We start from the raw sequence: 18,910 nt of genomic DNA on the forward strand, positions 1-18,910 counted from the left end.
AAACGTTGCTCTTGGAAGATGTTTGATCTCATTGTTCATTCATGGCAGGATTTTAGGAAAGATTCTGAGCAAGCCAGCTCTCTTGAACGACAGGCTACACCACACATGGATCGTATCAGGATGGTTCACTGTCAACATGACGCAGGAGGGGTTGCATGGCTCACATTCTTTTTCTTTTGGATTGTCTCTTTTTCTGGACCTGCCAAACACTCTGAATGAGCTTTATTGGAGAAAATATCCTAACCCCAGTCCTCTGCAGTCCAATCCATTTCCTGCAGCATTTTTTTCTTGGAACGAAATGGTCTCTTTTTTGGCTCTCTTGACCCTAGACCAGGTTGATTTGGCTCCGATCTTGGCCAGAGTAGTATCCTTGCCTGAAGCCCTTATAACACAAAACAGAGATGATAGTCTGTGTTTACTTTGTGGTAACCATGGTTTACAAAAGAAGAAGGATTTCAAGCATCGCTCATTTTTTTTTAAAGTAACCATTCGGCTCGTCCAATTCACTCAGAATCACAGAGCGATATCATGATATCAGCTGCCCTGTCCTCATTAATCCTTTCTTCTGAGGTTCGTTAGCATGATGCTAGCAGGTCATTGTGTGTCCAAGCTAAAATAAAGTGCAAATAAGGGCTTTTTCTGAGTAAATTGTTTTTTCTTTCATGTACTTTGCCATTAATTCCATTTTATTTTATGGCTCTTCATTGTTACTAAGAATAAATGCAAACTGCCACCCCAAAACAAAAATCTGATGGAAAAAAGTTTGGGAAAAACAAGATTTCTGTCAGTCTTAAAACTTTCAGCCACGACTATACAAATCAAAATATCATATCACTGTAAATGAAGGCACAATCAACACAACATTTTATATAATTAGATTCATTTACAAAGATGTAAATCGAAGTGAGATTTGGAGAAACTTTGACAATAAATAGGAACAATAAATGAAATGTCCATGCAACATCTTTGACAAATGGTAGATAAGTTATTTAATCCGCAGTGTAGTTTTTAACACATTCACCAAATACAAATATTTACCACAATTGGTGTATTTCTTTTTTGAAGCAGACATAAGATTGTCCCTTACAAATTGTGCTTTTTGTCAACTGAAAATTAAAAGAGGGAAAAAAACTCCTCAAAGAATACACTTTTTGACAAGCCTGCAAGCAGTGCTAACCATGTAACAAATGTGAGGATTTGGATAAAGTGTCCAAGAACATGTAACAAGATCGTTTTATTTGAAGTGGGGGTTAAGGCATGGCTATTCATTTACTTTGCACGGTTGCAAACGTTTTCAGATCCGTAGTTCTTAAAAAAAAAAAAAAAGCTCAAACCTAAACAGAGCACAAAATATGCAGAAATGCTTTCAAAGGTTGGCAGCAAATATAAATCCAAAGCTAAAGCTTGAGCTAACAGAGACATTACACGTTCACCAACATTTTGCTACAGTCTAAGGTCACTTACAGTATTTAAAAGACATGCTACTTCATTCACGGGGCTTAATGCAAAACCTGTATTCCTCATACACTCACATTCCACAGGGACATGATACATTTCTTGAGAAGTACTTTTCTTGAAGTACTTTGCACATCGGAAGGGCCGCAATCGTTTTATCTTTTCATCTTGATGTTTTAAAATAAATTATTGAACATCAAACTGGTTGGTAGCTCTCACTGGAAAATCCACCCAGAACTACCTGTCGTATCTACAGTATTGCATGGTCGAGTTTGTAAAATGCAGTGACAGCTTGTAGTAAGGTACATTAAAGAAGAAAGGAAAAACAAGGTACATTAAGTTACTCTACAGCAGTGGTGTAAACTTACAGTCCTGATGGCTGCTGTTGTGCATGTTTCAGTTGTGTGCCTGCTGCGACCCGGCTGATTCCAAAGGTTAATTACCTCCTCAGTATGAAACCAAGTTCTCTAGAGAACTAGTAATGAAGTATTGATTCAGGTGCCGGACCGGGGTAACATCTGAAACATGCGAGACTCCTGCCCTTGAGCGCTGGTATTTTGCATCGCTCATCTTCAGTTAAGGTCTCATTTGATTATTCTGCGTCACAATCATCAATTTGGAACACGACGAACTGCAAGTGAAACAGATTGTTCATGAACCGCAACAAAAGATGTTGTATAATCTAGCACTGCTATAAACCAAACAAAACATGGTTCAGAATGCCTTATACGCAAGCCGGTCGATTAGCTCAGGCCCCCTTCACTCTGCGAATAGACCACACCACATTCTCCTCATGAACCATGACCGTTCAAACGTGGCTGAACTGCCCCGAATCTTGAAAACTTAATTCCATCGTGAAGACAGTCCTGGTGCTACTGTGCTCTTCTTACCCAACAAACAGGTTTTCCACTTCTGCTTTCCCAGCCATCATATCACAGTGCTACCATCATAGGTATCACAGCACTATTCACCTTTACACATAAGACGTTTCTGCAGTTTCAGAATTGCCGTGAAGGAGTAAATGCCATGAGTGCTTTTCTCAGCTCATTAGTTTCATGAATGAAATGCGATAGTACCTCGAGGAAATCATGTGCACAAAATTCAAACTAGAAATGTTATAATAAAGCCTATGATCCCGCACTTCTCTCTGACAACATGACAAGTACACTTTGCCTTTGATCTGCAACCGGGAAAACTCTAGTATTTCATAAAGGTGGGAGGACTTCTCCACAGCTGGCAGTTCTATTCTGACCATACCGTTGTCTAGAAACAAGTGGCCTGATCTTAGACCTGTGTTTATTGGGATGGAGATTTTAGCTTGTTCAGTTTATCTGACTGGGGAAGTCATTTGGTTTGCAACGGGACGCAACGTGCAATGTAACTATGCCTCCAGTTGCATGTAAAATTACCCAGAAAGCAGTGCAGCTGGGTATGAGTGTGGTCAGGTTGTTGCCTCGGCATGTGGCCAACGTGGCCGTTTCTTTAAATTCTCTGATGACCGATCGACGCAGGTGCACGTCAGCCAACAGGTCATGGGTGAGCTTCCTTTGTCCCTTTCAGGCTGCTGTATGCACTGACCGACATCCGTGCTCTGCCACTATGAAATCACCGCAGACATTTTGACCATGGTAAAAATAGTTAGTTCTTGATGCACCCCTGAGTCTGCAGAATCATCCATGTCCTGGCTGATTTTAAATGTCACGGTGTGGTCTTAAACTAGAGTGAAAGGAGCCTTAATTCATATTGTAAAGCTAAATGTAGTTTTACAGGGTAAAAAAAAGTTTTTTTGAATCTTGTACGGATGCATTGACTAAATAAGATGTTTTTTTTGTTTTTACTAGTGTCAGAACATGGGAAACACATTAAAGACTGGAACACACATTAAATGTGGTTTTTGTCAGGCGACGCCAATGCCGTCTGACATTACCACCAGTATAAACCCCGTGTCAAGATCAAGATTTCATGTGACTGAAGCTGAAAGATCCAAATGAAGGATAAATAAGCTGAATGGGGGGAGGGAGGGGGGCAGCTGAGCCCTTTACTGTGTAAAACTAAATACTCTAACCTGAAAGATTCTAACCTGATAAAACACTTTTAAAAAATGTATTGAACTAAGGACAAAAAAAACAAATGAACCAACATCACGCAAAAGACAACGATAATCCTGAAGAGCCAAAACCAAAAATATTTCTAAAGAAGGTTATGTCTGCTAGCTTCTCAAGTTCACGGTGTATTTTGTTTCTTTAAATCATTTGGTTCTTCCAGCAATCAAAGATGGATTTGGTTGCAGTAAAAAAAAAAGTACATATATGGTTGGAATTGTCCCATACATTTTTTTTCTTTGTTTATTTTCTTATTTATCTAATTTCTGCAAAGAACATGACATCCTATGAATGCAACATGACTTCAGATCAAACAATGGTGCCTCTGAAGTCAGCTTTTCCTGCAACCTCAGATCAGAACTGTTTACACCAGAAATTTATAACAGATTACAATAAACTTCATAACTGTGCAGGCCAGAGAGATCGTAGAAACATTCATGTAACAACACTGTTCTTCTGTTCAGGGTGCCTTCAACACACCCTTTAATGCATTTTAAAATGATAGTAGTAAAAAAACAAAACACATTAGTTTCTACTGCTTTGGTTCTGGCAGGTCAGATTCAGGGTGACAGACCCAGTTGAAAAACAGGTTGAAAATTGACCCTTATGGGGTGGGGGGGGGGGGGAATCCTTTAGTTGGAGCAGGTGTTGATGTTCTTGCCATCAGCTGCGTCCTCCACCAAAGCTAAGTGATAGTCAGTGGAGAGAGTAAAATGGGACACGCAACCCACCAATCCTCCCAGGTACTGCCTGTTTGTGTGAAGGGCGATCTCTTTCATGCCACCTTGGGTTAAGGAACACAAAGATACAGCAAATAAAAGTAGATTGAAATTCAGAAATGAAAAACATAGAGACATTGACAGGACATAAACCACTTACCGACATATAAAGGCCCATTTATATTGAGTTGTCTCATCTTGCCAGGTGACCTGCCGGTCTTTGCTCCATAATCATCAACCGTCAGCTTCCCTGATTGGCCATCCCTGATGTACATGGAGGAAAAATCTTAAAGTTAAACATAGTGTACGATACCTCAGTGCACGCCAAATGCACTGGACTTCCTAATGGATATTTCATCTTACCTAACAGCCTTCACTCTGTGCCACTTTCCATCATTAAATGTCCCGTTGACAACAATGTTAGCCACACCACTGCCCAAGTTATAACTATAATAGAAAGGCATACAAGGGATTTAGTAGCAGTGGACGCAGTTGAGTACTAATGCCATTTTTAGGCTTTCCTCCTTGACACTTTTTTTCTCCAAAAGGCAGTTAATTGTCACCGGCTTTCCTTTCTAACACTTCTTGATCTTTGGGAGTCAAACAGTTCTCTTCTGTTGAAGTCTGCCTTTTTCCATGCTCTGACGTGCGTATTAACGCCCCTTGAATTTTTCCACATTTTGCTACTGTAAATTTACAAACGTCAACATATTTGAATGGGATTATCAGATGATGAAGCAAAAAAAAAAAAAAAGTACATACTGGGGAATTGTAAGGAATTTGATCCATTGATGTTACAACTTTCTTTCAAAAGCAATCTGATGAACATTTGTTTTCAGTCCTTTTATCTCTGATACTCCTGTGTGAAATTTCCTGCAACTGGCTCTCACTTCAGAAGTCATTTATTTAGTCATTTTTTCATTTTCCTGACTCTTTACTTCCTTCTCCATCATCACAATGTCATTTAGCCTTAGCATTTAATCCACTAAATTTAACATTAGATGTGGGCTTCATGAACAATGAAAGTCTCTCCAACAGATTTAATATATTAGTGGCATGCAGAGAGCGAGTGCCTGTTACTTTAAGCAGTCGTTTGCATTTGCATTACTGCAGACAGAGATATTGTGATAGCAGCCACGATAGAGCAGCTCTAGTAAAAATTCATGCACACAGATGATATCAAGCCAATTTGATCATGCTTGACCTTTTTTTGCAAAGAAGAAGCAAATATTTCAGTCTCTACTGTTAACATATAGCTGGTAGAGACCCAAACCAAAAGACTCGCAACTCTAATTTCATCAAACGGTGGTTTTACAAAGTTTCAAGTCAGGGAGGCAGAATGCAAATGCATGTCATACTCGTCTGATTTTTATTAGTATTTTTTTTTAAACTAACAACTATTTTACTTCCACTTCACAAGTAGTTTGTGTTGGTCTCTCACATAAAATCCCCATAACCTATGTTGAAGTTTGTGGTTGTCATGTGACAAAAGTTCAAGGTGTGTCAGAATTCTTCTTGAAGGCCAACTTGGACCTTTTTTAGTATAATTTATCCCATTTTATATAAACATTGGAAGAAACACCTGAAGATGAGAGCCCCATCCTGAAGCCCCATGGAGAGAAAGTCACTGTTGGGTCTCATTGGACTGTCTCCTCGCCAGAGCAACAAGCCATCCTTGGCTGTGCTCTTAAAATGCATGAAAAGGTTTGTCCTTGACCCAGACACTCTGAAATGAGAGAAAAGAAAATTCACATCTATTATTTATACATTTTGAGCAGTTTAGAATTTTAAAGTGTGAAGAGTCAGCTTTGGAACATGGTAAATACCAACCTTTTAAGGATATCTCTGTTGTCATAAGTCAGGTAACTTCTGCCAATAAACTGGGGGATTTCTATGGCTTCAGTCACAGCTTGGGAAGAGAGGAATGTTGCAGTGATTTCATATGAACACAAGGTGGCTCTATCTGCATGCATCCAATGACCACCTAACCTAGATGACTAAATGCTACTCTGTATGTGGGTGGAAACTAATATAATGAAAAATGTATATTCAAAATAAATATATTCATAGATTATGTCTGGTTTTTGAATTTATATAAGACAACTTACTGTTCAAACAGTAATTCCCACACTCTGTTTGATGAAAGCATTAAGAAAGAAGGCACAGACAGATTTGAGCAAATGAGATGTCCATTATCATTAAATAAATGATCTAGGCTAAACATAATTAATCCCACAGAACAGGAAATTCAAAAAGCTTTGACAGGAAAGTATTTTTGCTTTCTTGTTCTGCATTTTGCCTATATTTGTATGTATTTTTGTGTGTTTTATTTGTTTATAATTGTTAAAAGCATCGTGAAACTAACTTGAACGTACAATTTTTTTTTTCAGTAATTTGCTTTATATGTAAAGACTGATGTTCTCTCATCACAAGTCAAACTCTAACGTCCTTCTCCTGCTGACATTTCAAAAGACCTAGATATTATTTGAGCCAGTCCGTGCCTCATCATCTGGCGACCTTTAAATAACCCATGGCTGTGTGTATCGATTAAAAACATCCATGCAACAACAGGGAAATGGAAGCGTCTCATTCATGGATTAAATATTTTTTTCTTTCCTCCCACTAACCTTTCTGGCAGTGCCTTCCATCATACCCTAGAGGGCAGTCACACTCGTAGTCGTCCCACTTCGGCCTGCAGGTCCCTCCGTTGGCACAGGGACTTTCCACACAGGGGTGTGCTGAGTTTGCAATGTTCACACCCCCAGCAGAGCCAACAGCGATCGGCATGGTGCGGTCATTGAGAATCAGCTGAGGATGTTTAAAGAGGAAGAAGATGAAAACAGGACATCACAGGCATATTTTATACCATTCACTGTTGTAAACTGTGACAGAGCCTTATACTTCCATCCAGCTTCATCGCTGGAAGCCATACTCCCAATTGTCACTATTTTCAGTTCTTTGTGAGAGTATTGTTTCTAAAGTTTGAATAATTAAAACTATCCCGCGGAAAACTAATGGCGTTATCCAATGCTGATAGGCCGCAATGCAGGAATGCTAATATTTCACGTCTCATATTTAATTGCTGATACAAGCTAAACTACAGAAGCCCTCACCTTCTGAATGATGCCAGTAAAGGGCTTTATCACTCCCGCCGTCCTCTTGGTTTTTTCATATTCTGGCACTCCTCCAACATAGAGCGGTGAACTGCAGTTGATTTGCGTGAAAGCTCCCTGAAATGGACATATACCAGAGAGTTGTGAATTATTTCTTCGGTAATATTAAGAATTAGATGTGGGTATTTATCTATTATTTACAAATGCATAAGCCTACATTAACACATGACTGTTGTTTTGCTCCTGAAATGGGTTTAAAATAAATATCCCTTAATGCAACTATTTTACAAAACGATCTAATCTTTCCATGTGAATGCACAAAATGTTAGAGAAGGCAAAAGGAATATTACATGCAAACAGTTTGCATGTGGATCTCAAAAGAACTCTGCAAAAACCTCTTTACTGTTGTTAAAGATGAACATTATGAAGTTATATTTAGCTGTGAGTTTTTGCCTTTGCAATCCAAAGAATTCAATAAAACAACAAAAAGTGAGGACTATTTCTCTTCCTATTGCTTCAGGAAACAGAGGACTAATGATCGTAAATGGTGTCAGAAATGTCAAACATTCAAAGACACAACTTTAAATCATGTTCCTTTAATTGAATTAGACGCTCAAGTTCACAAAACCATGTTTATGTTCCCGATGCGTACTTTTCCGCTTGCGTGATGTGTTTGACAGGTACCTCAGCAATTCCCTCCACCGGCCTTTGGTTGTCCACTTGCAGGATCCCACTTTTAGCAGTGCGAGATACTCTTAACTCGTGCCAGGATTCCAGGCTGATCTGCTCCTCACTCCTGCACCACAGATCGCCACGCGCTTAATACCGTTAGAAATAAGTAGCAGAAAGAAACAGACTAGGAGATAAGAGGTCATCTTTATGTTACCTTATCACAGCCTCTCCAGAGCCACAGTCAAATCTGAACTCTACGTATCTGTCCACCATGTTGATGGCAAGAAAGTCTCTGCTGCCTGCGTCATCGCTGTACAGCAGCACCCCGTCGGGCAGTGATGGCCAGAACGTCACCTCAAACTCCATGAAGGAGAAGTAACTCTGTGGGGACTGAGGCCACCGGATGACGGCGTATGAAAACACGGTTTCATTGAAGAGGGGTGAGGACAGAACGAAACCTGTGGGATCGAACAAAGGACATGAGAAAATAACAGCTAAGAACAAAGGGGAAGGACTGGAAAGAAACATAAGTAAGTGCGAGGTTTGGTGAAAGGATGGAGACAATCCGGCGGGAGAAACGTGCTGGGCGGACAAAAGTGGAAAGTTGAATTGTCGGAACGTCGCTCTAACATGCAATCAATCTCCTCACAATCATGTTAGAACTAATAATCATCATCTCAGGCAATTTTCCTCAATTTGCCCCCAAAATGTGGAGTAATTACCACAAAAAAAACTCAACATGACAGCCTTTTTTGTTTTGTTTTTTTTCTTCATTTTTTTTTCTTTTTTTTTTTTTTTTACAATCAAGCGTAAATAATACCTGAGTGTTCCTTATGGAAAGGTCAATGCTGTTAACTCACTCTCTTCACAAAGGGCTCCCTTGAAGCCAAGTGGACACAGGCAAATGTAGCCATCAGCCCGGTTTGCAAAGCAAGCGCCACCATTGGCACAGCTCACCATGTCGCACACACTGTCGCTGCACTCCCCTGGTGAAGAAGAACAGATTCAATAACTTCATCGTCGCACCCGCCTCACATCACTGGACATAACATGCATCTATGCATTTAACAAGAAAAATAAACTGTTTCAGTTTTTACTTGTTACTGGAAATACAAGGCTTATTTATCTTCTTTATTAATTATGTTCTATTATCATTGTTTTATATGATATTTTGCTATTATATATCACATTAATGATTATTTGAAAAATTATAAAATCAGAATACAGTTAAGATACAAAATGTATGAAGTTCTGTGTACATCAAAGTTTGCTAAACAATCTATTCTGTGCTGTCAGCTCCAAAACAATATTTGTTTGTATCTAACGTCTTTTTTCCATCGTTATGCATTTTCTCTTGTTTTCTTTTGCTTTAATGAACGCCATCACTAACTTCTATTAGTGTCTTCTAATGGATGTATTAATAGAGTCTTCTATTTATACATGTCCTTGCTGGTGTTTCGTTCACAGATACCTGCTGAGCTATTTTTAAAAAAAGAGAAAAATACATGAACCACACTGTATATGAAGCAGAAAGAAAGATCACGTGAAAGCCATGTATCCCTCACCTATATCAGCTCCGCTGAGAGCTTTGCCCAGAGGCCATGGCCTGATGTCTGTAGCCTTGTTGTTGACGGTCAGACTCTGAATGCAGCCTACAAAGCCACGGTTTGTGCCCGTTGCCCTGACCAGCCAGTAAGCACTAGGAGATCCACCCACATACAATGGCGAGCGAAAAGTAATCTTGGTGTATTGACCCTGAAAGAACAAGATTGAAAAGAACAAAATGTGCCTTGTCTTCTGTGACAGTAAAAACACAGTAATTTTGAAGGCAAACTAATTTCTGAGAATCCAATACTTTTTGGCAATAAACTACTAATATGTTGCTTTTACATCTGACAGCCAAAATGGGCCTCATCAGTGTGTTGCTTCCAGTAACACATGGCATACAGTGCCTCGCAATAGTATTTATTCCCTTCAAACATTTTCTCATTTTGCATCTTTAAGAAAATTTTATGGGGATTTTAGGTGAAAGTCAAACACAAAGCAGTGCAATTAAGAAGTCCAAGGAAAATAAGGGTTGATTTTCAAAACGCTTTTGCAAATAAAACTAAAAACTCTGTCATGCATACAAAGTTTAATTGAAATCAAGCACAACAAGTTGCTCTCAGAATTGAGCTAATTAATTTATAGGGACCAACTGTGAGTAATTGAATCTCTGTATAAAGGTGGTTGTTCTGTAAAAGAACAATTACAGCATCAAGAAAGCCAAAGGTTGTGAAGATGTTTTAAGCAGGGTTTGGTTTAAAAAAAACTGTCTCGAGCTTTGAATGATCTCCCACAGCACTGTTTAGCTCACTATCTGAAAATGGAAAGGAGTATGGCACAGCTACAACTGACAAGCATGGCATGGAGAGCATTAACAACCAAAAGGCGTGCGGTGACTCTTGCGGCTGCAAAAGACTTGAGACCAGGAGGGAAGTTTACCTTCCAGCTGGACACAGACCCAAAATATAGACACCAGAGATAAAATATATAGTTTTAGATCAAAGCATAACTACGTGTTAGAATAGCCTAGTCAAAATCTAAACATAAGTCTGAGAACTTTGTTAACAATTTTCCACCGCAGCAAATAGATGGGTTTAAACAGTGATCAGGGCCTTTCTGCATTGAGTTGCCATGTTCTCTTCTAGGTTCTTTTGGACCTCCTATATTCAAAAACATGAATAGTAGATTAAAGAGTGTTTCTAAGCAGTCCGGGGCTTTGTTATTGCATGGTTGTCTGTCCATTGGTTCTCTGTGTTGCTCTGTCAATGACCGGTAATAGACACAAGCACCGCTACCATCCTACATGTGTCAAGAAGGTACACAAAATGGCATGAATAGATTGAACAATTTCACAAAGAAGAATGGGCAGAAACTTCAGTCTCTATATGTGCAAAGCAGGTAGAGAGAACCCCTCAAAGACCAACAGCTAATAACAACAAAGTGTGGTGAGAACATAAATCCACACCTCATTTTTCAAATTTACTTTTGTAAAAGTTTTTTTAAATTAAAAAAACTTGGTGTCCTTTTCAATCTACTTCCCAATTATGTAATGCTTTGTGTTGATCTATCACACAAAATTCCATTTATTTATTTATTTATTTATTTATTTATTTTCTTGTTATGTCAAGCTTCATAGCAAGCAGTGTTGTGGCTGCTGTAGTTATGCCAAACATATCTGCTTTACATCGCTTGACACCCAACCCTTGACTGTCTATATTGTTGCTGTTAAGGTATTATGCACAAACTGATGCCAAACACGACAGAGGGAGAGAAATAGATAAGGACAGAGACACAAAGAAAACATATCGACAAAAATGGCAAAACCAAACAACCAACTGCTACAAAAAAAACACAGCTTCTGTATTATGAGTGCATACGTGTGTGTATGAACATACAAAATGTACTGTAGGTCTCACATAAACTGTGTTCAGTGATGGATGCAGAGGGCTACCGGCATCACCCCTCCAGGGATCAGAAGCGAGCAAAGGGGAACCCAAGACCAGGGAAACCAGCAGCTCCACAGAGCCCAGAGGCCAGGCACCCCACCACAGGGACACTAGGCATTCACCCAGAGCAGATTCCAGCTATGGAGCAGAGACCCCCCAGGAATAAGGGGCAACATTCTACCAACCCAACCAGGCCCAGGTCACCCAAGTGCGAAACAGTTGCAGAATACAGGGCCCCACATGCCTAGCAGAGGGCCAGCCCAGCCCAGGAGGCAGCCTCCAGGTCACAGGGGTGTAAGAAGACCATCCCCTCTGGGCCATCAGTGCTGAGTGCATGAGGAGCTAGAGTGTGATTAAAATGGGAGCAGGTGTGGAAGAAATTGCCTCACTGCTGACAGACAGTGGGGCCCCCCCCCCCCCCCCACCCCCACGCCTCCCACCCACTCCCAGCCAGGGGTCCTCAGTGTCAGGCAAGTCATGGAACACGGAGAATCCCTTTTAAGCACATTGACGTTTGCGATTGTAACTTGGTAACATTTGAGAAGAAGTCAAGTGGTGTGAATACTTTTGGAAGGCACTGTAAAACCATTTCCATCGTGTAACTTCTACGGCCTTCGGTTACCTGTGAGCGCCCAGATATGGGATTGTCATTGTCCATGCGGAGCCAACCACTCATGCCATCTCTGAATATAGTAACAATGTGCCACTGACCAAGAACAACACGACTCTCACTGATTATCTGTGCAGCTCCAGTGCCACAGTTGAACCTGAAGGGACAGAAAAATAATATTCGTGAGGATACAGCGTACACGTATTTTTTTGTTTCTCTTTACCAGCTGAACGGTCAGAAATATTTACTTTAGGTTTATGTTCATGGTTGTGCATGTGCAATTGTATGGAGCTAAAACAGTGACAGCTTGCAGCGACATTGAAAACAGATTTGGCACTGTAAAATCAAACATTTCACAAAACTCTTGCAATTACATTGAAAAAGAGATTTGGCCTTGAAAAATATCTAATTTTACAATGCCAAATCTCTTTGCAAGCTGTCACTGTTTTAGCGCCATACATTTAGCCTCCTCCCTTTTCGCCATGATGTCATAATAACGGCTGGGTAAATGCACAACGGTACAATCATATAAATATTTAAATATTACGTGACTGAAATGTATGAATTGTGTTGTAGTATTATCTACCTTTTGTGTGAGCTTGGAGACAGGCACTAACTACATGTTGTATCACTAGCTCATAGCTGTGTTTTAACAATAAATGACCATTTGTTTTGTTTTGTTTTGAAAAATTTTGCATTGACAGAGTAGATTTGTATTTGTATTACTGTTTGGAAGCATAGCACTGTTGCATGAGTTGGAATAAACTGGATACTGGATGCTACAGACAAGAAAACAAAACAGCAGCAACACAATTGGTGTACAGTTTCACATTGGACATATGAAAAGACGGAGTCCCTATTCACCTGTAGTGAAGTTTGCCTCGAACCAAAGCTAAAGAGGTAAAGTCTCCACGGCCATGTTCATTCTCCCCACAGTAAAGCAATAAGCCATCCTTAGATTCTGCCTGTGCCAGAGAAACAACACATTTCAAGCTCAATTCTTGTCGGGGAGAGAAAAGAAATGGCGTGAAAACAACTAAATGTCTTGCCTTAAACTCTAAAGTGATCTGAAAGGTCTGGTATGAATTCTTCAGGGGTTCAAATGTGATGTGAGAGAAGCCATAGAACCTGGGAAAGTTCACTGTCACCGCTGAAGAAGAACAAAACACAAGATGAGTAGAAACAGATGGAAGATCAAAGCAAAGCAGCTCCAAATGATTAGAAGCATAGTGCAGGATGGTACAAACACCAGTTATTTGTTTTGGTTTTTAAGGGGGGTGGTCTCCTCATTTAAGTATGAAAGCAAGATTTAAAAAGGTGATATCAGATATTTAAACGTAATGCACATGAGGCCAAACCTTTCCTGTTTTATCTTCTTTTAGAAATACCATCTTTGTTTCTATTTGCTGAATGCCAGCATAATAAGACAGATAATATTTGTTTATATTTCCCCAAATTCATGCATTTACATGCATTTCCTCATTATTTGGTAGATGCCTGTGCAAATTCTCGGTTACGCGGGTCATCGCAAGAGGCTTAAATGCGCTCAGCTTTCTCTGAAAATGTTTCGGCACCTATCCAGGAGTCTTTGTCAAAGACTAACATTATTTGGTAGACCTGCCCTTTAAATTGCATGACTTGAGTCAAAAAAAATTTTTTGGATCCTTGAAAAAGCTTCTCATGAGATTTTGCTGCCATTTTAGCCCGGTCCTCCTGACAGAACTGCTGTCCGGTTTCCTGGATGCCCACAACATTTTCTAAAGTACCGAGATGAGAGGGTTGTGATTACCACTCGAACATATTGACTTTGTTGTCCTTAAGCCACTTTGTAACTAATTTGATGGCATAATTATATTCATTGCCAATTTGGAGGATCAATTTGTGCAAAAGCTCTAACGTCCTGGCTGGTGTCTTGAAAGGTTGTTCAATACGTCCACATAACGTTCTTTTAACGTTCATGATGCCATCTATTTTCAGGAGCAGTCCCCCTGGTGCAAAACACCCGCAACATGATCCTGCCACCCTTGAGAGCAAATAGAAATAATTTTTTCTCCTGACCTAAGACAGGAAACATTTTAGCCTGGTTTGATGTAATTACTATGAGGAAAAACACGTTTTACTACTTTTTACACACTGAATGCAACTATCTGGTTTCCATCGTTTTTTTTCTCACATAGAAAGTAAAAACAGGGCAAAGCAGGTGTTTCACCAATCCGCGTCTTACCCTCAGAGCAAGTGTCGCCTCTACGTCCGAGGTTACAGTGGCACCGTGAACCTCCGCTCTCATAATCGGTGAGGCAGAAACTGTCAGGCGGACACACAGTATCACCGCAAGTCAGGTCGTACACGCGGGGTATCTCACCTTGCCAGGGCGAGATGGCAGGAATGGAAGTGGTGGTGGGCAACGGTGGGCTGATGTGAAAGAAAAACATGAGAAAGTATGGTCACTTAAATCTTCTAAAGAAAGTTGCTTTATATCCCACATTTAGGGTATTCTGCCTACTGACAACTTAAACTGGCAAGACGTTTTCCTGTTCCAGTCTCCATATAAATCAAATAATTAAGTATATTAATATAATAAATATAGGAAAAAAGAGATAAAAAGAGCATCAATAAAAAGCAACAACGAAAACAAAAATGCATTCTAGTCCATCAATAGAAAATAATAGAATAATTTCTATATAAACCCTCCGTGTTAAAACTCACGGCATTTCTGTAGCAAAAACTGAGCGGTGCCGTTCAAAATCCATGTTAAAAACACATGCAACAATATGGACTGTGTACACTAAAATATTAATGTCTAAAAAAGCATCCCTGTATAAGGTGTCCTTTTTTAATAATTGTCCAAAATATTATGTAATATCTATTAATTTAACTTGTAATTATAAATGTGTTGTTGAAAATACAAGCCTCACCTCATTTCCATGCGATTGATGACAAACTACAACAGACAAGTTGATCAAGTAATGTAGTCGATATGAATCCATCTTACTTGGCAGTGGTCTGTGGAGCAGTAGTTGGGGTGTCGGCAGTACTGCTGGGCTCTGAGGCGACTGTGAAAACCAGATCTGTGAAGTCTGGGAATATAGGCGAGGCGCTCATGGTAACTGGTTGATCGGTGACATTTGGAGGGACTTCGCTGTCCATGCGGTAAACAACATTTTGACCAGATGGCGGGCCAGGGTGTGAACGGAGTTGGGACTTCCCTTTGTTCTCACCGATGCCCGGAAATGGCTTCAACTGTGGCATAAACAGGTTAACAAGCAGGTATAAGAAGACTTTAAACCTGGCAGTTTGAGTCAGGCATCCTTTTCCAAGCATCCAAGAAAAACAAAAAACTGGATTTAAACTTTTAACATGTAAGAACTACCTCTTCGATAAAGACATCATAATCTGAGTCATCGACATCAAATCCATCTTCATCTTTTAATCTGGAATCTGTGTTGTAAGGCGTCAGATCCCCACTGCCCACATCTAATGGACCTGTCACAAACGTGAGGCATATGAAATAATGTTTACAGCATTATATCTAAGAGATAAATGATTAAAAAGCATCAAAACAACGCACTGACACAGCCAAAAAGCATGTTTAATAGTCTCGTATTAGACAAATAGCACGATCCAGCAACAACGACACAAGTATAAGTTATAGAAGCTAAAAGACTGTCATGAATTTGTTTTTGTTTTTTAGATTTACAAGAAGTGGAGTCCATTTTAATCATACATGACAGTGATTTTCATTCACCATGGACTGAAAAGTTTCCCCTTGAAAACACTAGGCTGTAAACATCACATCCAGAGCCTAAAACACACGTCTATCTTTTCATCATGAATCAAATATCCTGGGGACAAAAAATTAGAAATTTGGATTAATGAAGGGCAAACTTTCATCAACGAGATGTTCAGATGAAATACTTTTTTTTTTGTGAAACATTTATCATATTTAAGGAGAGACAATTGAAAAAAGAACAAAATGTGTATTTGTAACAAGCACCCAAATAATGTCTTCTTCTTTGCATAACAAGGATCTTGCTATTCTGTACAAATTGCAGTGAAATAAAGAGTGAATTAAATAAAACTGTTAATTACTGATCAAATAAAACAATTGTAGTGGAAATTACAGAGAGAGAAAAAAACAGCCACTCTTTAAAAGAGAGAGACTGTCTGACTACTTTGAAACTCTGTCTAATATTATGTGTATTACCAAGAATCCTGAACTTGTTTAAAATATGCCTTTCTGCACTCAACACTACAAAAGAAACAAATAGGAATTTAAGTAAGCTTGTTCAACCCTATATATTTCTTTTTGTGCATTTACTTCTGGGAAACCTTCATTTCTCTAATATAATACCCAGCTGCCTCCACGCAGCTCTCACTCTACATCACTCTACATCTTTCTCAATTATCAGTGTATTAATCAATTAATGCTGAACAGTAAACAACTTTCAGTATTCACTGTAATTAAGTATAGTGTACATTTTAATGGAAATGTTTTTTTTTTTTTTTTTTATCGCATCACGCAAATCAGCCTTTAAGTGGGAACGGAGGCAAGGATTGAACCGCTAATTGGCCAAATTACATTAAAACATGAAAAAGCAAGTGCGGCACATGGTTGTGTAACAGTTACGCTGTTGCATAACCCTCAGTCAAAAGCACCGTTTTTCTGGCCAAAACACGGACAAGTTCGCATAAAGAGCGCCAAGTAAAGTCAGTCACTCAGTCCCACCCCTGCTGTTCCCTCAAGCAGTGGCCCACTGTGTGCATGTGTGCACATTTCCATTAGCGTGGACGGCGGTGAAGGGGTCTGGCATCTAGCGTTTAATCCTGTCTGATGAGACAGGGACATAACCCGCTTTTATCCCCCGCTGAGAAACAATGCTTCTGTATTGCTCAGCCTCTGTCAGTGTGTTTCTCTGTGATTCTCTAAATGGCTCATTTAGTCTCTTTTCGTGTAACTTTCATCTTCAACACGACCTTTGTCCCAATTTGGCCTTAAAAGGATTTTAAGCTCTCAATCTAGTCCGAAGCGTTCGATAGCACACTAACGCAGTTTAGCTGTGACAGTATAATGGATGATGTTACAGGTGCATCACAATAACTTAGTATATCATAGAAAATGGGAATTCATTTTAAGAACGCAATAAGAAATGAAACTTAAACAATATGGGGATTTATTACATAATTACAAAAAAACACTTTGTTTTCACCATTACTTTTGATAAGAGGTTAATAAAAAACTAATTTCAATTTATCAGAGAATCAGGATGTTACGTACACTTGACTCCAGAGATTTAGTTGCACAATAAAAAAAATACACATAGCCTTAACTGCTCCATAAAAATTCCTGGTTGATGTCTTGATATGAAACTTCAATATTTCCACAAAGCTGTCAGGATTCCTCGGGGGTTTGATTACTTAGTTTTAGGTGCCTGTGGATCCGGCAGTCCTGTTAGTGTTTTCTCACTTTAATATTTTTTATCATCTGTAGAATCTTGCTCCTGTAATTAGTTTTCATTATGATTTAGAAGTGTTTCCTTGTTTCAGTTACATCCCTAGTTTCCTGCCTGTCTTTAGTTTAGCTGTGGGTTTATTTTTGCCACATCTGTTCATTCATCATGGTTTTGTTAGGTTCTGCTTTCCTTCTGTCCCAGCCCTTCTGTCTCCCCCAGCTTAATTACTACTACCATTTACTTCACCTGCATTAATCGCTTCACCTGCCTTACCGTTTGTTCTCCTCCCCATTTATTCAGTCAGCCCACCTTCACTCTTTGTCAGGATCTCCATTATGCTACCCCTGTTCTCCTTGCCATGTTCCTGCATCCTGTTTTAGCTGCCTGCCTTTAAGTTTTTGCTTTGTCGTTATTAATAAACCACCATCCACCTCAACATGCGGCTCTTGGCCACTTGTCTGCCAATCGACTCTTTCCACGAACTCAACAACCTGACAAAAACCTTCTTTTCACATAATGCTATCTAAGGCCTTGTCCACACGTAGCTAAAGTCACAGGTTGTGTTTCTCAAGTTCTAAATTGGAAAAGACCAATACAATCATAAGACCGATACAAAGATAAAAAAAACATGTCTTGTTATCAATTTAACAGTTGTCTAGCACTTAGTCACAGCCACCCACCCCAAGGAGGGTAGTAAAGATAAGAGCTCGTTGACCGCTTTCCAAGCTAACGGTAAATTGAGGGAAAGGAAAAAGTGTGTAAGAAGAAGACAAATAAGCAAGAGGGATAGCAACAGTCTTGAGAGCACTGTGAAGCAACGCTCATTTTGGGGGATTTTCATGAGGTGTTGAGCTTCAGCTGGAGTTCAAGAGCCACTATCAAGCATATGGTCCGTAATTATTGTGTTCCTTTCTCTAGGGATGAAAACAAAGTAGGAAACCTTTTAACTGAACAAAGGAGAAAGAGGAGTGGACAAGTTCAATAGATTATGATTTGTGATTATATTACATTCTAATGGAATTACCCATAAACTGCTTAATTTCATCAAAGGGAATTTTTTTTTTGTCTTAGAAAAAAACTGCTTACCTAATAATAAATGAAACATGTTTTGTAGCAAAGAATGTATATTTAGGGGTCATTTCACTTGAGTTAATTGAGTAAAAACTGCCCATGTGACCACAAAGAGCACATTTTAGACACAGCTCACAACCACTGCAAACCCCAACAGCTTCAATAGTGACTTTGATGGTTCAAAAGCAAACACAATCGCTGCATTTCTGTACACGAAGTGAATAGTT

General features: G+C 39.4%; 1 protein-coding gene across 3 annotated transcripts in view; it reads right to left on the reverse strand.

Moving 5' to 3' along the window:
- Positions 1 to 965: 965 nt before the first annotated feature.
- LOC105939951 (pikachurin) overlaps positions 966 to 18,910 on the reverse strand; it is a 37,407-nt gene continuing 19,462 nt past the window's right edge. The window contains exons 8-25 of one of the 3 annotated variants that reach the window (XM_036143791.1): positions 15,533 to 15,645; positions 15,155 to 15,402; positions 14,525 to 14,574; positions 13,212 to 13,312; positions 13,027 to 13,127; positions 12,175 to 12,319; positions 9,627 to 9,816; positions 8,922 to 9,047; positions 8,276 to 8,519; positions 8,074 to 8,185; positions 7,390 to 7,506; positions 6,904 to 7,084; positions 6,385 to 6,408; positions 6,107 to 6,185; positions 5,859 to 6,002; positions 4,640 to 4,723; positions 4,437 to 4,540; positions 966 to 4,341 (exon numbers count right to left, since the gene is read on the reverse strand). In XM_036143791.1, the coding sequence (XP_035999684.1) occupies positions 4,190 to 4,341; positions 4,437 to 4,540; positions 4,640 to 4,723; positions 5,859 to 6,002; positions 6,107 to 6,185; positions 6,385 to 6,408; positions 6,904 to 7,084; positions 7,390 to 7,506; positions 8,074 to 8,185; positions 8,276 to 8,519; positions 8,922 to 9,047; positions 9,627 to 9,816; positions 12,175 to 12,319; positions 13,027 to 13,127; positions 13,212 to 13,312; positions 14,525 to 14,574; positions 15,155 to 15,402; positions 15,533 to 15,645 (2,315 nt within the window). In that variant the 3' untranslated portion in view covers positions 966 to 4,189. Of the gene's footprint in view, positions 4,342 to 4,436; positions 4,541 to 4,639; positions 4,724 to 5,858; positions 6,003 to 6,106; positions 6,186 to 6,384; positions 6,409 to 6,903; positions 7,085 to 7,389; positions 7,507 to 8,073; positions 8,186 to 8,275; positions 8,520 to 8,921; positions 9,048 to 9,626; positions 9,817 to 12,174; positions 12,320 to 13,026; positions 13,128 to 13,211; positions 13,313 to 14,386; positions 14,575 to 15,154; positions 15,403 to 15,532; positions 15,646 to 18,910 lie in introns of all 3 variants that reach the window. The other 2 variants (XM_036143790.1, XM_021308503.2) reach the window with 2 other exon arrangements.

This window comes from Fundulus heteroclitus, chromosome 12 (assembly GCF_011125445.2).
Source record: "Fundulus heteroclitus isolate FHET01 chromosome 12, MU-UCD_Fhet_4.1, whole genome shotgun sequence".
In the NCBI taxonomy this organism is placed as follows: Eukaryota; Metazoa; Chordata; class Actinopteri; order Cyprinodontiformes; family Fundulidae; genus Fundulus; species Fundulus heteroclitus.